Here is a 19,932-nt window from a genome sequence, read left to right as displayed (position 1 = left end):
GCTGAGAAATTAAGGCCTTCAAAATAAAACAAATTCAAATGGAATTAACTTATTCTTTGCTTTAGCCTTCCTTGATCAACTCTGTAACAGTATTATAAAAGTTTACGCGAGTAAGTAAAACAAAGTTTAAAATTCATGTACAAGCCATCATCTATTAAACTGTAAATGTTAACAGTTAAGGAGAAACACCAAAAAGAGGAAAGTGAGAGGGTCGGACCGAGGATAATTCCTAAAGTTGCAAGGAAAAAAAAATTCCTATTAGAGCATGAAAGCCCCAGATTACAAATGTATTAGGTTTTAAAAGTTCATTTATGAATTTTGTGTTGAGAGTTCAAGTTCAGCCACAGGAACAGTGTCCTGTGATAAGTACTTCCTCACACTGACAGAAGGCTCAGGACTGTTGAGAACAAGGGCTCCAAAGTCACGTGCGGGGCACTTTTCATGTTGCAGGATATTCTCAGGTCCTGGAGTTAAATGTTCTCAGAGATGAAAGAAGCTTGTAACTTCTAGGGGAGAGTTTCATGAACCTGATTCATCACAACTACTGCAATTAGACTATTAATATCAGAATTTCCTTTCAGAAGCAAGAAGCACCAGTAACACATTTGGTTACAAGTCGAAAGTTTACGGTGGGCCTAGATAATAGGAGGTGTCCGGAATGGAGGGGTCCAGAACAGTGAGGCCAGCTCAGAGAGGAAGCCGCCCTCAAGGAGAAAATAGTATGTGGGAGGGAAGACACCAAAACTAACGTGATAGAGAAAAAAAAAAAGTGATGTTACACATTCGTATTAAAAGGTGAATAATGCTCTAATCTACAGAGAAACTCATTCTATTTGACATAGGACAAATCAGTTCTAGAGCCACAGATTAAAACTTCATAAAGAACTACCAGCATTTTTTAAAGGTCGAAAACACAGGTGTAGGAAGGACAGACTAAAAGATCTGTGATTATGTAGCCCGAAATTAAGAACACTTAAATAAAAGTTACTATCTTTAAGTATATGGACAACCTTCATACAGACAATGATGACAAGATTGTTTTCATTTTTCTGAGAACACAGTGAAATAGGCTTAACATGTAGAAGGGACGACGTAGATTCATATGTGGGATAATTTGCTAAAGATTAGGACTGTTTATTGTGAGAGGATACAGAGAGTTTAAGTACAGTTTTAAAGAAGTGTTTTTAAATCACATGATTTTATTGAAGTGACTTATGATTCTTGCTGAAATCACCCAGCATTGTTCATCCCAAGTGGCTTATAATTCTGGCTAAAGACAGGTTTATAAGTAAGTTTTGGTCCTCATTTTCTCCCACTGTAGCACAAACGAGATGTTGCCTCCTGCCACATACTTTTAGGGTTTGGGGCCACCCCCACTGCATCACTACCCAACGCTCCCCACCTCTCGTGTACTCAGAGAATCAATGACAGCGATGCTACAGATACACCTGTAACCTGTGCTGAGACATGAAAATACTCACTGTTTGCAAAAACCAATAGTTTGACTGTTATAAATTTTAAATTTTACGTGAAATAGACCCAGATCCTTGAATGATATTTGAAAACCTCTGCCCTAACTCACTCCTCAGGGCTTATGGTCAAGCATATACATTGCACGTAGAAGTAGCTGATTATGTAAATGCATCCAGGGTAACACTGTTTCCTCCCTATGTAATTATTCCCACACCAGGGATGAATTCAACCTGAAATTGACACTCCTCAGCAACCAGTGGCAGGGAGTGATTCGCAGGGCCCAGCAGAGGAGGGGCATCATCGACAGTCAGATTCGCCAGTGGCAGCGGTACAGGGAGATGGCAGAAAAGCTTCGTAAATGGTTGGTTGAAGTGTCCTATCTGCCCGTGAGTGCTCTCGGAAGTGTCCCGATACCCCTGCAACAGGCAAGGACCCTCTTTGATGAAGTGCAGGTAAGGTGCAAAACACACGGATTTGAAACCTCTTCTATGTCTCCACTGCATGCTTTACCCTTGTCTCAGTTCTCCACAAGGATTCTGGAGTGACCCTGGAATGAGGACAAATATTGTTCCCAAGTGTCAACAGGAACACACAGTAACGATTGCGTTACAAAGCCCGTGTGTAAGGATGACAGTCTACTCGGGCCCAGCTGCTCACAGACCCTCTCTACTTCCCACACCAGTGCCTCCCCGCAGCTCACTAACCCCCAGCATGGAGGCAATGGCAGTGGCCAGGAAAGGGACACTTTGCCGGGATTATACTCACAAGCCGTGTAAATGTGTAACTTAAGTATTCCGGGGCTCAATCCTGTCTGGGCTCTTTGTCCGTTCCTGGTCTGGCTCCTTACTTTCATCTCTCTGGGAACTGGGGACTCCAGCCCCTTAGACAGACACCTCCTAGTTGTCTTATCAGTGCTTCCCAGTATGTTTCATGGTCTCCTTTTGCTTTGGAGGTCACTGTCCTCTGCTTCCTTTCTCCTCGCTTCTCTGGGAGACCTCATCCCCACATGGCTTTGTCGGCCTGCTGCCAGCGGAGAAGAGCCAGCGTGGTATCTTCCAGTGCTGTCTACCTCCTGAGTTTTCAACTTGTATATTCAACTGCCTTTTGGATTATATACGTGTGCATACAGACCTAGTATACACCCACCTTCCAGCAGAGCCTGTGATCTCTGGACCAGCTGTTCTCCAGCAATCCATTTCCCACATCCCCAGCTCAAGGAAATGTCATCAGGGCTAATCCTTCCATCACTTAGGACCCTGAGAGGTGCCCTAGAGCTATATTATTTCTCTCTCCCTTCCCATATCTAATATATTTCCATCTCCACTGCCACTGCTTTAGAGATGCTCATGATATCTTACCTACACAGACAATATCTTTCTCTTTTTTTAAATGTTTATTTATTTTTGAGACCGAGACAGAGTGCAAATGAGGGAGGGGCAGAGAGAGAGAGAGGGAGACCCAGAATCTGAAACAGGCTCCAGGCTCTGAGCTATTAGCACAGAGCTGGATGCAGGGCTCGAACTCCGGAACAGCGAGATCATTACCTAGGTCAAAGTCTGACACTTAACTGACTGAGCCACCCAGGCGCCCCCAGATGTGATAGCTTTCTAACCTGTTAGTATATCCAATATATGCTCACCTGCCATTCCATCTTCTACTCTACTGCAGAGTGTTTTACTCCAAACACCACTTCCCTGCTTAATATTCCCTTGTAGATCTCGGTCACTTTCACTGTTAAAAAGAAAAGTGCCTTTGCAAGTGTGGTGTTGCGTCTTCTTCTGCCTCTCTGTCACATGCATACTGCATTCCAGCCCCCTGAAAACTACATCCAGGGTCCTGAATCCATCATCTTTATCTCACATAGCAAATTTTCCCATCTTTATTTCTCTGGGTGGAGGATTGTTCTGACTGGCCCCTGGCCCTCCTCACACCAGGTCCTTCTTAATCTAGTCGTGTTCATAGGTCTCCACGACTCATGAAGCCTTTTCCCTTTGAAGAAGCCTCTCTTGCATCCACATGGGTTAGATATTTGAGCACTGGGCTTTCTTGGAATGGGTTGTTTGTATCAACAGACATCGCAATTGTTTTCTGCAGAAGAAATAAAAGGATCATAGTAAAACTTACAAAATGCATAGCAGTGTGTTCCCTATGCATCAGTCTCCTAGGAGAGTTTTCATATTGCATTGTGATTGTACTTAATTTGGGGACAGAAACTTAGCCTCTCCCTGCCGCATCCTCACTCGTGTGTATACATTGCCTCATTCACGCCCCGAGTACCCTCTCAATAAACGCTTGCTGGTTCAGGAGGCCATGCTAGTATAAAAACCTATAGGGTCATTTAAAACATCCTGGTAATGGGGAAATGGTGAAGACAAGAACGAGAAAGTAAAAAGCAGCGGTTCCTTTCAGTTCAAAGAAAAAGTGTTCCTGCGACAACAAGGCAGCTACATCCTGACGGTGGAGGCTGGCAAGCAGCTGCTGCTGTCGGCGGACAGCGGGGCCGAGGCCGCCCTGCAAGCTGAACTCACGGATATCCAGGAGAAGTGGAGATTGGCCAGCGGGCGTCTGGAGGAACAGAAGAAAAAGCTGTCCTTCTTGTTGAAAGTAAGTTGGTCTCTCTCCTCCTAGAGGCGTGATGCAGTTTAAAAAGCCACGCAAGCAGTGGAGCCGTTTCCTCCTGTTGTTAGCGTTTCAACTCAGATAATGCAAAGGTCGCTAAGTCACGCCCTGCAGGTTTTTGATGCCCAGTGTCTTATTTAAGACTTTGTCCTGTCTCGCATGAACTGGAGAAGTTTCCTAATTTTCAGCACTTTGTCTTGCAGAAAAATCCCCTTGCTAAGGAGTTTGAAGTCTTATAAGACTGTCCAAGCCATGAATTCTGATTAATAGTCGGTGCTAAGCCAAGAACCATGTGATGACTTTATAAATCCAAACAGGAATGCAAGGCGTAGATTCCACTCCCTGATCTAAGACTCTAAAGTGGTTTTTAAGATTGATATCATTTATTTTATAGCAAGAAAAACCTATCCAAGATACTCTTGATTTCATCTTAATTTATCCAAGCATGTTGCTATGAGATAAAATTCAGGAGGTATATGAACCCTTATTTGGATACAGAGAGCATACTGATCACACTGTAAGTTCAGGGAGACGTAGATTTATCCGGATCTGCCACAGTCCACTCTTCTCCCCCCTCACTTGCCCATACCATATACAACACATAATTATATACGCACTGGAAAAAGGGCATGGCCTTGACTCAGATAAATCCAAGTTAAAACCATAATAAACCAAATAACCTGGTTAACTCAACCTATCTAAGCCTCAGTTTCCTGCACAGGGCATTTTGAGGATTTAATGATATAATGAAATTAAACCATGTGGCACGGTACCTGCACATTTGGTCATTCAATAAACTATGGTAATTATCATTGTTGGTATCATTATCATATCAAAAAGTGAACAGAGCTGAAGAGTAAAGTTTTGTATATGTTGATAATCACCAACACTTTAACAAAATTATCTATTAAATTTGGCCCGCCACTTTTTTGGATCACAGGTAATAACCAAAGTGAATGGAACACAATTTTTGCTTTTGCAATACTAAGTAGGCACACCCATCGGGTTTATTCTATTGAGTTTTATTTAATAACATATTACCTTCTGTGTCAGAAACACTCTGTCAAAAATACCACTGAACATTTGATAAAGAACTATTATTTGCACACAGCATAATTCATCAGTAATACAATACGCCTGATTCTTTTTTCTTCTTTTTTGCTCTCAGGAAAGGATTAAAAACATTGTAACTCATTCTGTAGAGATCATGTTAATCCTATATTTTTCTTTATTTGCAATGTGATTTTTGGACGCATTCCCGAGACTTTAATAAGGCGGAATGGCTGAGTCACTGTATTTGCTTTTCTTGCCAATCTGTTTGTTGGTGTGTAAGACGTCCGCTTTGACAGATGATTGCATACCATGCCATCTTGTTATTCCCTTGTAATTCATGTAGCAAAAAGACTGGGTTATAGCTTCAGAATTTAAGCCATCCTTGGAAAGGGGAATCCTTATTCTTCTCTTGTTAAAGTTGATTTTATTTTATTTTTTAAGTTGATTTATTTTAAATCATCCATTAGGACCCATTTGCCTAAGAAGGAATTTATGAGGCTAAATTCTAATGTTAATGTCATTTTCTTTCTTTTGGTGCGTCTTCACACCACAGCTATAATGCTTTCATGTTTGTAGCTCGTGATTTAATGCTCTGAGTAAATATGGCAGGAATACAGTGATTATATAATTCTATGGCCTATATGTTCACGTACTTCACTGTTGCCTCTTAGTTTTATTATGGAAAAATAAGAAACTGACCCTTTCTCTTTTAGATCAGTGAACATTAATCGATAGCATGCGGATAGGTTTCAGGCTGTATGAGGAGGAAATTGAGAATGCTGCTCAATTTAGTGAGAAGATCTCACTATGCTTAGCAGTAATGAACTCACTGCAGCCTGGGAACACAGAGATACTTTAACGGAGGGGAATTGGAACAGATCTGTCCAAGACAGACAGTTTGTGTTTTTGTTTTTTGTTTTTTTTTTCTGGTAAATGAAAAGAGAGAATGTGGTTATGCACTCTAGGAAGTTCCCTGTAGGAATTTAAAAGTGAAATGAGAATCTTGGGCCAAATTCTCAGTCTGGTTAGAAACCAAAAGACCTTTTGGGTAGGGAGGCACTTTAGTCAGCACTTCTTAAGGAAGACAGGTGTGCTCATAGCACTTATGGGCCGCTGTGCTAAAAACAAAGCATCGGGAGACAAGATAGAAAGAGCCCAGACAGGAAAAGACTGGTGACGAAGGAAAAGATAATGTGAGGGAAGAGGTACCATGCTTACTACTAAAAGTAAGTCTAGTTGTCTTCCTTTGGAGCTCAGTAATTTAAGTTGTGGGGAGTGGCCACTGGACATGGGGGTGGGAGGTACCACGAAGGGAGAGGCAGAAATGGGAGGTAGTAGGCAAAATTAAGGAGATTTGTTTAGATGAATTTAATTTGAGCTGTCTCTGAGACACCAGATAGGAGTTAACTTGTAGATCGAATGCTATGAAGAATCAAGGCTCCTCCATTATGGTTCCTTTAATAATTTTTTTTTCACTTTTTTTAATAAAGAAAGAAATACATGTGTCTGAAAAAAATTCAAGTAATAATTGAAGTATGTAGAATGAAAAATGAAATTCTCCCTATACCACCACGAGAAGTAACCACTGTTACCAGTTTGGTGTGTAATCATCTGAAATATAACCACGTAATGTGTATTTTCTTTGTCACTCTGTACAGATCTACCGATCTACCCCACTGCACACTGCCACCCTCTACCACTTACCTTGCGATACTCTTCTTCAGAGCAGTCGTTAGTATTTGACATACTAGATGTATATTTTTTAAGTTTTGCCTTATCTCTCTTCTTCCATTTACTGATTATTTCTGTTTTTATTTGTTTTTTAATGTTTATTTTCGAGAAAGAGATAGAGTAGAAGTGGGGGAGAGGCAGAGAGAGAGGGAGACACAGAATCCAAAGCAGGCTCCAGGCTCCGAACTGTCAACACAGAGCCCAATGCAGGGCTTCGAACTCACGAACTGTGAGATCATGCCCTGAGCTGAAGTCGGACGCTTAACTGCCTGAGCCACCCAGGCGCCCCTGATTGTTTCTGTTTTATGTGTTATACTCAACCCTTTGTGACCTATGTTTAGCATGATCAAGGTAAAGGTGCACCAAATGCCAGCCTTTTGGAGTTGTGCGTTTCCACTTCTGTAACAGTTCAAATTGATGTGCCTCATACTAGTCATGCAATGAATTGAATCAGAGTCCAGGTTATATTATTTTTACGTTTCATCTCACTTTTCTTATTCAAACACATTTCATCCTGAAAGAGATTCCATATTTTTTTATCCTTTTTGGGCATTTGAGGTAGTGGAGACACATCATGGGTGGGCCTAGGAGAGGGGCAAAATACGATTATTATCTTAACCTCTGCAGATTGATTCAAGTTCAGAGAACATTTTTGAGTACCCGTGATATTCTGGGCATTTTATTTGGTGCATTCACACCCACTGCTGCCTCTCACCCTCCAACAATCATCGAGTTTGTATGCCGATTTTCATAGGGAAAACTGAGGCATACGCATACTACCTGCTTACCATGACATAGAGTATGGGTAGAACTCGGCTCTCTGATGCTGCCTGCCTGAAAATGGATGCAGACTCCCTTGCATGTTATTCATCAGGGCGTCTTTAGTGTTCCTCTGGGATTAAGGACAGTGCTTGACTTTCGTTCCACTTTCCTAAAAGAAAAAAAAAGCCATGAACTTTCTTTCTCCTCCCATTATAGGACTGGGAAAAATGTGAGAATGGAATCGCTGATTCTCTGGAGAAACTGCGAACCTTCAAAAAGAAATTGTCCCCACCCCTGCCAGATCACCACGAAGAGCTCCACGCAGAGCAGATGCGTTGCAAGGTGAATTACTGGACTGAGTTTTTAGCCGTCACTTACCTGTGTGCTTCGGCTGTAATGTTGCCTCTCAAAGCGTAATTCTGTCAAACTGCTGTCGCCGTCTACATGTAGATGCAGGTTCCTAGGGTATTGCATTAGGGCAGGCAACTTGGGTGAAACCTGGTTGTTGATTTATTGCAGCTGACGAAATTATAAGGCTAGTTTGTAGATTTTCTTGAGAAAGTAAACAAACATGGAAGACACAGCATTAAAAGATATTTAAAAGCTGGGTCAAGGGCAATAAACACAGTCTTTTTAAAGCATCTACACTGGGGAGTTGTTCCAGCAGAATAGTCTAGTTTACAGAAAGAAGAGCGAGGCTAGGCAGCCTGGAAATTCTGCAGACAGTGGCCCTCAAAGGAACAGCCTGACCTCCAGACTCTTCTATAAGGAAATTGGGAGCTGTGGGTAGCTGATCTCAGTCACTGCACAGAGACACACAGTCATTTAGTTACTCAGGGCCTTGACCACTTGAAGATCAAGATCAACATGTCAAGTCTCAGTTGGAAACAAATCAGGAGCTGATACAGACCACTCCCTGCATCATGAGCTCACAGAGACCAGGGTGATTTAGTGGCTGTAGGATTTGTTCCATTCATACTCATCTAGTCAAGTGAAGTGTTTGGATAGCAGTTCTCTGCTGAGCAATGTGCAGATGTAGTAAAAACTGCCTTTACAAATGCTTTTTCTCTCCCGAATAATACATGTCTTTGCATTCCTCAGTCATTTGCAAATTACTACTCTAGAGTAATACCGTTTAAAACTTCACACCTACTGAAATGATTTGGACTTTAAGCAGAAGTTCTCTGCTTCACTCTGGCTAAGAACTCATAAGCATTAAAGAAAGAATGATTTTTTTTTTAAAGTCTTAAAATCATGAAAAGTGTGGACATAAAAATTTTTCTTCAGTATTAAAATTTAAGGATAGTCTTTGAAACTTGAAAGAGGCAGATTTGGGAAAAATAAAAGTATATATTACATCATGGATGGCAGTTAAGGAAAATATTATCTTGAGATGCAAATTCAGAAGTATGCAAAGATGAAAACGTTTGTAAATTTATAAGAAGTGATTAGGGGCACCTGGGTGGCTCAGTTGGTTAAGCGTCTGACTTCGGCTCAGGTCATGATCTCATGGTTTGTGGCTTCGACTCCTGCGTCGGGCTCTGTGCTGACAGCTAGCTCAGAGCCTGGAGCCTGCTTCACATTCTGTATCTCACTCTTTCTCTGACCTCACCCTGCTCACACTGTCCCTCTCTCTTTCTCTCTCTCAGAAATAAATAAAAACATTAAAATTTTTTAATAAAAAAAGTGATTAAAGAAAATTTTGATAAACATAATTGGGAATTGATTGGGCTCCTCCTATGTGCCAGTGATTATACCAATATTATCTCAGTTGTCATAAACACAAGCTTACAAGGGCAGTCTGTTATTTCCCTTTTACCGATGGGAAGACTGAGGCTTCTAGAAGTTTAGTAATGTCTTATAGTTGGTCAGTATCAGGGCTGCCTGAATCCAGAGGCTCTATTTTCACTACAGGCACTCATCTAATGGAGTCCCCGAGTGTGAAACAGTTGGTTTTTGGTGGTGGTTATGGTGGTGTTTCTTTTATAATCCTTACACCATAGGTTATGTATGATGTTTGGGTTAGGGGCCAGAAATTGGCATTACAAGGGGAGAAATCTTTACATTGGCTTAACAGTTTAGTGTCTACAAATATAAGCAGAAATATTGTATATTTAATCCACCTGGATGGTTTGGTCTTTCAGCCAAATACTGTTACCATGGGACCTCGTCTCCTAAAATACAGCAGTTACAAACACACCCTGCTATTAAGTTCAGAGAATAAAAGGGTGCATTTTGGTCCAGCTCTCTGCTACTCTTCCCCAAACCACCCGTAGCACCAAAACAAAGCAATTACCTGGAAAATTCAGACTAAAATCTTGTTTGCCTAAATTGCCTGAGAAGTTAGCCTCAAATAGTACCGTTAATTGCCCTTGCCTTTGGAAACTTGTCTCCTGTGTGAAGAGACAAAAAGAGAGGGGAACAGCCATGTGAAACACTCTATTTATCCACAAAATTGACTGGAATCAGAAAACATCAAGAGCTGGCAAAAAGCAGGTTATACAAATTGCAAAACTGGTCATCAGTTTAAAGCAGGCAAAAACCAATGTCAACTCATCCAAATACTGTTTTACGGATTTGTTCTTAAATCATTCCCCAAAAGGACAGAGTACGTAATTGTCTTCAGTAACGTGAAGAAATCTATGTTCCTACAGGAAATGTATTTCTGTTATTTTCAATTCAGTAATAAGAGCAACGGATCTTTTCAGCAACTACATTATTAAGTCTGTATTATGGAATGTAACAACTCAATAGTGTTTGAAAATGAAAGCTAACCTAGGAGTTGGTGCTTTGAAAATATTTTATTAACGTGGTCAGCAACTCAGGACAAAAATATAGGCCGGGTTAGCCATTCATGAAATCAATTTAAACGTAAAGAAGATCATGCAGTGATGAAACTCCAACGTAGAAAAGATGGACCAAAATGATCGATTAAATGGTAAATAGATCGTAGAAAGATTCTGCAAGCAACCGGGGTTTTGTCAGTAGAACTTGGCCAAGTATCAGATTACATCAGAGCAAATAAAGTAGATACCAAGTGAGATGTTCAAATAGAATGGGATGGAAAGATCATTGTACCAAGGGGGGATTCCTAATACACTTCTGAAATTGCTGATAGATATCCATGGGTATTCACGTTTTCATTCGTTGGGTTTTTGTTTTTTTGTGTTTTTTTTTTAATCTAGGAGCTGGAAAGTGCAGCCGGGAACTGGACAGATGACTTGGCCCAGCTGACCCTGCTGAAGGACACCCTCTGTGCCTACATCAGCATCGATGATATCTCTATCCTGGACGAACGCATGGAACTTCTGCAAAGGCAGTGGGAAGAACTGTGCCACCAGGTAGGACAAAGTCTAGACTCTGCATTTGCTCAGTACGTTGGAAACCTGGAAGACAGCGTGGAGCCTCAGATGGCTTGACCCCCATTTAGACCCATCCCGTAACTCAGAATTGACACAGAGGAAGAACACTGGGTTTTGTGAGACTATTTCAGACTAACACAATTAAATCTTAATATTATACTTGAAATGCATCTAAACTGGATGCTCTTGCTGTCCCTTTCACTGGTTGGCCTGACACTGTAAGAGAAAGACCAGTTTTTTGGTTCATGGATGTGGTCTTGGTAGGTAGACACTGGTGGTCTTTTTCTTAGTTGAAACATGTGAAAAAGCTTTCTTTTATCTGCAACTTTAGTTAATACCGTGGAGATGGCTTTACGTTTGGAAGTACAGTGGCTTGTTGATTTACCAGTCATTTCCTAGTAATTCATGTGTTTTGGCGTTTGTAGTCATACTGATTTGTACCTTCTTTGTGCGTAATACCTTAAAAGAGATCCCAGATTGGATTTTGATTTTGAAATGAAGGGAAAAGATTGGTGGAAAGGCAATGAGAAGGCATCAGATGCAAAAAAGAATAGCATAGATTAAAGGCCCACAAGTGAAGAACAGACTCTGACCGAGGGCTTTGAGACCATACCCTCTGGGAAGCGAAGAGTGTGTATATAGTGTCCCTTCCTGCACCTGACTGCTCTGCTTGGCACATGATAGGCTGTGATGCATATTTGTTAAATGGATCAGTCGCATTAATTATTGTGAATTTCCCAAGCTAGAGTAGGTGCTCCTCCCATCAAGTTTACAACAGAGCAGAGAGGAGAATGAGTCCAGAAGAACTTGTACAGTGAAGAAGAAAACTGGTATAAACAAGTTAAAACAACATATAATGATGGAAGCAAACTAAAGGTGGTGTCGACTTCAGGGAATAAAGGAAATGCGTGTTGCAGTGGATAAATCTGAAGCTGAGTGCCAACATTGGGAGCAGAGGGGACAGATTGGTGTGGAGGGAGCAAGCAGATGGGTCGCATCGGTCGCAGCATGAATAAATGTCCAGGTGTGGAGTACAGAGCACCTGGCTGGGGAGAAGCAAGTGTTGGATGGATGAGGAAGGGGCTTTTGACAAGGGTCTCTTCATGCTTACCCAGTTTCAGGCCGCCTGTGCTATCCTAGAGATCTCTTCTCCCCACCTTTTCTGACTTTAAAGATGCTTTTCTTCATGCTTCAGGAAACATTAAATAGAGTTTAAGAGGCTCACAGCCTCCTGATTCATTTGACATCAACAAGAAATTTGTTGTTAGGTAAATTTCTCTCTATGTTTAGATTAAAACCGAGATACTTTTCAGACCATGAGCCAAAGGGGAAACTCTGGAGCACACTTTGTAAATGTGTGAATAATTTCCCATGAATATATACTTTTAAAATGAAGGAATATAAAAGATGATGTTAAACATGTTAGTGATTTGAGTTCAAAATTAATTTAGCCATTTTTTACAGAGCTTCATAGTCTTCATAGTGAACACAATGAGACACTTACATGAGCGTGATAATGCTAATCACAATACTATATTCTCCTCTGAATTACTCAACCCAAAATCAATACATTACTCTCCAGTAAATTATCATATAATGGTCTAATGGAAGGACTTTATCATGGCATAGCATATAAGTGAACGATAATTTGGTGGGTACAAATAATGGAAAAATGATCACAGCAATGTTCAATTACTTTTATGAGCCTTATTTATTTGTTTTTCTTAAGATTGAGAAAACTCTAGCACTACTCCCTGACTCAATACTTTTCAGCATATCTGTGGAGTTAATTACACTGTAGCTACTTCTCTGGATAACTGATGTCTGCAGAGGCTTCAGAGAGATAACACTTGAGATTTTGGCTTCCATTCCCTTCCCAAACCTGCCATGAGCTGCCCTACGTCAAGACCTTGCTCAGGCCATTCTTCCTGTCAAGACTGACCATTCCTTCTCTTCTCCTTTTAACCCATCTTTTTTCAAATTCCACAACCCCTATGATGCCATTGTTTGAGATCCTAAGACCTCAGTATTTTTCTATTCCTCTGAACTCCCGTTTCTCTTTTGTCCAAACCATTCATGTGACAGTGAATTGTTTCTCTCTTCTCTTCTTCTTCTTTTTTTTTAAATGTTTGTGACTTCATTTCAAGACTATGAGGCCCTTAAGAATTAAGACAATTTCTTTTTACCTCCAGTGCCTAGAACAGCCAAGTGTTCATAGGTACTGTTAATTAAGACAAGATTTGGGTATTTGTTTTATGTCATTATATGTATGTTCTTCTAAATGTAAAATAATGGCAAAGTCTCTGAATGCTTTGGAAGTTAAGATTATGATTATGCAATATTTTTTGATTTAGGAAAACTGGCACTCTTTAAAAATGCCGTGAGGCACAAAAGGCATAAACTTCTAGTTATGAGATGAATTAGTTCTGGGGATCTAATGTACAACATGGTGACTAGAGTTAACAAGATTGTATTATATGTTTGAAAGTTGCTAAGAGAATAGGTTTTTTAATTAATTAATTTGTTTATTTAAAATTTTATTTGTATTTTAAAGTTTATCTTGAGGGGCGCCTGGGTGGCTTAGTCGGTTAAGCATCCGACTTTCACTTAGGTCATGATCTCGCGGTTCGTGGGTTGGGGCCCCACGTCGGGCTCTGTACTGACTGCCAGCTCAGAGCCTGGAGCCTATTTCAGAGTCTGTATCTCCCTCTCTCTCTGACCCTCCCCTGTCACGCTCTCTCTCTCTCTCTCCTAGAAATAAAAAATATATATGTATATTTAAAATAAAAGTTTATTTTGAGAGAGAGAGCACATGTGCCCACTTGAGTGGGGGCAGGGCACAGAGAATGGGATAGAGAATCCCAGGCTGGACCCGCATTATCAGCGTGGAGCCCAAAGAGGGGTTTGAACCCACAAACCATGAGATCATGACCTGAGCTGAAACCAAGAGTCGAGTGCTTAACCGACTGAGCCACCCAGGCACCCCAACTTTTTATTTATTTTTTAAATTTAATATTTTTAAATTTTAAATTTAATGCAATGTACAATGTTATATTAGCGTCAGGTATGCGTATAGTGAGTGATTCAATACAGTTACTCAGTGCTTGTCAATATAAGTATACCCTTAATCCCCTTCACCTAGTTCACCCCTCCCCTACCCGCCTCCCCTCTAGCAACCACCAGTTTGTTCTCTATTTTAAGAGTCTTTTGTTTGTTCCTTTTTAATTTGTTCATTTTTTTGTTTCTTAAATTCCACATGAGTGAAATCATACGGTATCTGTCTTTCTCTGACTTATTTCACTCAGCATTACAGCCTCTAGATCTATCCATGTGGCTGCAAACGGCAAGCTTTCATTTTGTTTTATGGCTGAGTAATATCTTAAATGCTCTGACAAAATACACAAAAATAGTAATCATGCGAGATAATGGATGTGTTAAGTAATCTTGAGGTAATCATTTCACAATGTCACTGTATATCAAAGCACCGCATTGTACACCTTACACTTACACAGTATTGTAATTCAATTATAATTCAATAAACCTGGAAAGAGTAAAAAGGGGACAAAAATTTATGTTTAAGATTGCTCACCAAACTTAGATATATCTAGGCAACAGTCTGTTCGGAAATACATTTTGAAGGCTGCCATTGAAGAGATTATTACATTGCACCTGTGAGTGGACTAAGACCTAAGTAAAAAAAGAGGAAGCGGATTGAATAGTGTTTCTAGAAACTTTCTAAATTGCATGTCTTAAGGCATGAAAGTAAAGCATACTGATCTGACTGACTTCAATCTAAAAAGAATTTTTTTTAATGTTTTATTTCTGAGAGAGAGAGAGAGGCAGTGTGAGCAGAGGAGGGTCAGAGAGAGAGGGAGACACAGAATCTGAAACAGGCTCTAGGCTCTGAGCTATCAACACAGAGTCTGACGCAGGGCTCGAACCTACAGACCGTGAGATCATGACCTGAGCCGAAGTCAGATGCTTAACCGACTGAGCCACCCAGGCGCCCCTAAAAAGAATGTTTTAAACCAGCGAGATTTTATGCACAGGTAGCCATACCAGAGGTGCCAGGCTGTAACTGTAAGTAAGAATATAAATTAGTTACGAGTCCTTGAGTGAGTGTTTCCGGAGTACTTCTGTCAAGTACGAAACCACAAAAGGAAATGAGCTTGGGGCTATGTCTCATTTTAGACATTAAAAACTTGAGTTAAACATGGCATTATCCTGCTGTTAAAGAGCAAGTCGTGAGTTCGTGTTCCAATGGAAGCGGTTGATGAGAAGGCAGGAGTGATTGGGGCTGCTGATGAGAGAGAGGAAGATACGCTGTAAGTAAGTGTTTCAGGGGAGAGCTCATGTGCAAGAGTAAAAGACTCCCCAAATGGTTTGCTGTGCCAGCGTACAGCCTTAGCTCCTATTGGTCTTGACTCCTGTTTTGGTGTGTAGATCTGTGCGTAAATCTAGTTGAGATATAAATATATCCCCATTGTAATTGCTTGGTGTTTCTCAAATCGTCATGGTAAAAATATTTGAAGTAGAAAAGGATGTATTTCCTGTTCAGCTGCCTCACGCTCAGGAGGTTTTGGCCGGTACTTGCCAGCTGTTGGCAATGCAGTGTGTGTGTGCCCTTGAGAAGACATAAATATGTGCTAAGCTGATAACGAACTTGAGGCTTTCAGCTGAACCCAGAAAAAGAGAGGGTAATGTTCACTTAGCCTGTAGCCTAAATATCAGTTTTACAAGCCGAAAGGAAACCACTGTTTCCATTTTGAATTTAAATCTTTTGAAACGCTTTCCGTATCGTGTTGCATGCAGTGCTTGTCTTCTACCTGTTTCTTTCCTCTGTTGCTGTCGCGTAAGCAAATGAAAGCAGTGCTTTCATGGTGTGTGAGAAACACTAGAGCTTCTCAGTTGGAGGTATTGAATACACAAGGGGCAAGGAAAAAAAATATTAAAAATCCAAATGATGCCTTGTAGTAGTAGTAGTCATAGTAATAGCAGCAGCAGCAGCAGCAGCAGCAGCAGCAGTAGTAGTGGTAGTAGTAGTATATTAAAGGCCAGGTTTTGTTAAATCTTTAGTATGTACCAGTGACCTTCTTTTTTTTTTTATTTTTTTTTTATTTTTTTTTAATGTTTTATTTATTTCTAGGAGAGAGAGAGAGAGAGAGACAGCATAAGCAGGGGAGGGTCAGAGAGAGAGGGCGTCACAGACTGAAACAGGCTCCAGGCTCTGAGCTGGCAGTCAGCACTGAGACCGACACGGGGCTCGAACCCACGAACCGCGAGATCATGACCTAAGCGAAAAGTCAGATGCTTAACCGACTAAGCCACCCAGGCACCCCTGTACCAGTGACCTTCTTAAATTGTTTTCTTGTTTGTATTCTATTGTGAGCCTACTGTATAACAGGACATATATCAATGCTTGACGCATAGTAGACACATGTTTACTGCAAACAATAAACATTTGCTTAATGAAATTTGGAACAGATGAAAAAGTCATTTACATGAATGAATGTAGGAGGTGAGATGTGGAGAAGACGAGTAGCCGTCCCCTGGTCATATCCTTAGTAAGTGGTAGAGACTGTTTTTTGAATCTCAGCTGCCTCTGGATATTTGATCATAGTGTTATATCGCAGCCTGTGTCAAAGACACAAGCTTTGCTGGCTCTGTCTCATACGGACTACAAACAAATGCCTCAAATTTGTCTAACCTTCATTCTTCTTCTCTCTGGAATGGGGATTAAAAAACCTACCTCTCAAAATATTCTATGATGTGGTGATCTTCCTTGTAGATGTTGAGAAAAGCCCTGGAATTCATCCTTGCTCAGGGCCAAGATTTAGGGGAAGAGGAAAGGAGGAGCTACATAATAGCAAGACCTATTAATCTTGAGTCTGAAGGGCAGGGGTTTTGCCCTTTTCTTAGAAAACAGTTGCTTTGGGGTGGTCCCTATTATAGAAATATCGTTTCAGTTTGGGCATCATTTGAACCAGAATTTTAATGACCAGCCACACTCTTGACTCTGATGCCCTGCGAATGAGAGGGAACTGTCCTATTCACCAGAAAATTCTAAATCTTAGCATTCCAGCAGAAAATCGGAACCCACTTTGCTGTCAGAGTTTGAGAAGGAAGGGATGCTAGAAGGATCATGTACTTAGCTGCAGCACTGTCTTGATATAGCTTATTGTAGGTGAAGTTTGTCTCTAAAACTTTTTAACCTGACTTTCGTTAGACTTTTCCATTCCTTCCAGTGAATTTACTCTAAGTAAATTAATTTGTCTCTGACTGTTCTATAGTTCTCTGCCTCGAAGAAAACAATCATAAACTGACCTCTACTCTTGGGGAAATACTCAGGGAATTTATCAATGTCACCCTACTCAGAGAATTTTTTTTTTTTTAATTTAGAAGCTCATAATTAATTCAAAGGACCGAATTTGCAAAGACTGACATTTCAGAAACGATGTTGGGTTATGGGGCCCCGTGTCAGGAGCTCACTCTGACGAGGGCCAGCCCTAGCACAGGGAACCTGGTCTTAAAGCCTAATTGTTTTCTTAGATGTAGAATCATAGACATTTTGGGTTGTGTGGGACCTTGACTCTTACTTGTCTAACCATTAACAGAGCCAACCACACGGAGAATTGCCAACTAGGAAGTATACAGCATCTCAGAAAGTATTTTGATTTTGGTTTTTTAAAAGGAAATGGTTTGAAAGTATATCACAAAGTGAAATGAGTTGATAGATAGAGGAATATATTTATTAAAGCAAAATGGAGCAAAATGTTAACAATTTGGGAGTCAACAATAGTGAGCAAAGTATGGGTATTTACCATTATTCCTCTTTCAACTTGTCCGTATGCCCAATGTTTTCCATAACAAAATGTTGGTAGAAAACAAGAAAATTTAGAGGTAGGTGCTTAATGTAATGGGATGACTGATAGAACATTGAGCATTATCAGCATGAGTGTGTAGAACATCCATAAAGAAATATCATCTCATTGCCACTCAAATCACCTTATATTTTGGTAACACGTAGTGTAGCCTAACTAAAAATATTCCTTACGATCTTAACCAGCACTGCAAAAACAACAGTAGTACGAGGTCATAAAATTTTTAAATACTGGAAGGGATCGCTCTAGACCTACAGATAAGGAATGGTCCCTTGTGTCTCTAATGCATAAAGAGCTGTTATGACCCAATCCAAAAAAAAAAAAGAAACAGCCCAATTCAAAAATGGACAAAGGATTTGACTAGATAGTTCTCTAAAGAAGATACACAAATGGCCAAGACATGTGAAAAGACTTTCAACATCATTAGCCATCAGAGAAATGCAGATCCAAACCACAGTGAGATACCACTTCACATCCACTGGGATGACCAAAATCAAAAACACCAGTTAATAACAAGTGTTGGTGAGGGTGTAGAGAAATGAGCACCCTATTGCTGGTGGGAATGTACACTGGCACAGCCACTTTGGTAGACTGTCTGCCGCATCACCAGGTAACCTGGCAATTCCACTGCTAGGTATATACCCCAAAGGCAACTAAACATGTATCCCCACACAGGCGTACAATAGCAGCATTACTCATAACAGCTGAGAAGTAGAAACAGCCCAAACATCCATCAGCAGTTGAGTTGGCGAATAAAATGTTGTCTCTCCATACAATGGAATATATTCAATAATTAAAAGGAATGAAGCACTGACCCGTGGTACAACCCAGATGACCTTTAAAAACATTATACTAGCAAAATTGTATGGTACGTGAATTAAATCTCAATAAAGCCGTTATGAAAAGAAAGAAGGAAGAGACACAAAGGTAAATAAATTAAAAAGAAAGCAGGAGGAAAGTAAGAGAACTTGTCGAAAGTAAAAGGATTGGTATAGAGCTGAGCCACGAGAGATCTGTCCTCCACTTCCGGCCACTGTGTCTGATTGTTCCAACCTCTCCAGATACCTGAGATTCAGTTCTTGCTTCCTTCTTTCTTTTCTCCCTTCTTTTCTTCCATTTCCATTTTCTTCCTTATTATTTTCTTTCCTTTTCCCTTCTTTTATCCTTCTTTCCTTTTTTCCTCTTTCCTTCCTTCTTTTCCTATCCCTTCCTCTCTTTCCCGTTTCTTCTCTTGCAGTAAAAGTACTTTAATGATGCTGTAGAATATCTGCGTGGAACCAATCACAGTGTGGAAGTGGATTGTTCAGAACCTTTAGTGAGTGAATGTGCATGCAATGCTTCAGGAGGGAAGTACAGGGCTGGATGCCTCCCCCTGGCATTTAACAGCAGGTCCTTGTGACAACTTGCTGGAGATTCGCTCCTGGGACTGTGTCCCAGGAAACAGTGACCTAAAGAAATGCACAGCTATCGCTTTTTCCAGTCCATCCAACTGACTTGATTGGCTTTTTTCCTCAGGGTACAGGCTCTGATCTGATTCTGCCTTTACATTGTCTCCCGTTTAAACTTTTCAGCTCTCCTTACGGCGGCAGCAAGTGAGTGAGAGATTGAATGAATGGGCAGTCTTCAGTGAAAAGAACAAGGAGCTTTGCGAATGGCTGACCCAGATGGAAAGCAAAGTTTCTCAAAATGGAGACATTCTCATTGAAGAAATGATAGAGAAGCTCAAGAAGGTACAGGATGTGGGGCTACATATGTTTTCACTCTTCATGATGCTTAGTGTAATTTTAATAGGTATAAAAACATGGTCTTACTCATTATTAAACTACTTTTGTTGTAAAAGGAGCACTATATTTTTTAAAATTTTTTTGTTTGTTTTTTATTTATTTTTGAGACAGAGCACGAGTGGGGTTGGGGCAGAGAGAGAGGGAGACACAGAATCTGAAACAGGCTCCAGGCTCTGAGCTGTCAGCACAGAACCCAGTGTGGAGCTCGAACCAACCCGTGAGATCATGACCTGAGCCAAAGTCAGACACTTAACCGACTGAGCCACC

At 40.6% G+C, this 19,932-nt stretch overlaps 1 protein-coding gene across 1 annotated transcript in view; it reads left to right on the top strand.

Moving 5' to 3' along the window:
- Positions 1-19,932, top strand: part of SYNE1 (spectrin repeat containing nuclear envelope protein 1) — a 461,288-nt gene that overhangs the window by 379,293 nt on the left and 62,063 nt on the right. Inside the window, 5 exon segments of the mRNA XM_039220107.1 lie at positions 1,691-1,925; positions 3,883-4,077; positions 7,855-7,980; positions 10,824-10,979; positions 19,453-19,611. Coding sequence (XP_039076038.1) covers positions 1,691-1,925; positions 3,883-4,077; positions 7,855-7,980; positions 10,824-10,979; positions 19,453-19,611 — 871 coding nt within the window.

This window comes from Hyaena hyaena, unplaced genomic scaffold (assembly GCF_003009895.1).
Source record: "Hyaena hyaena isolate Hyena2069 unplaced genomic scaffold, ASM300989v1 scaffold_860, whole genome shotgun sequence".
Taxonomy (NCBI): domain Eukaryota; kingdom Metazoa; phylum Chordata; class Mammalia; order Carnivora; family Hyaenidae; genus Hyaena; species Hyaena hyaena.
Note: the sequence above shows the minus strand (reverse complement) of the source record. Positions and strands in the feature narration are given on the sequence as shown.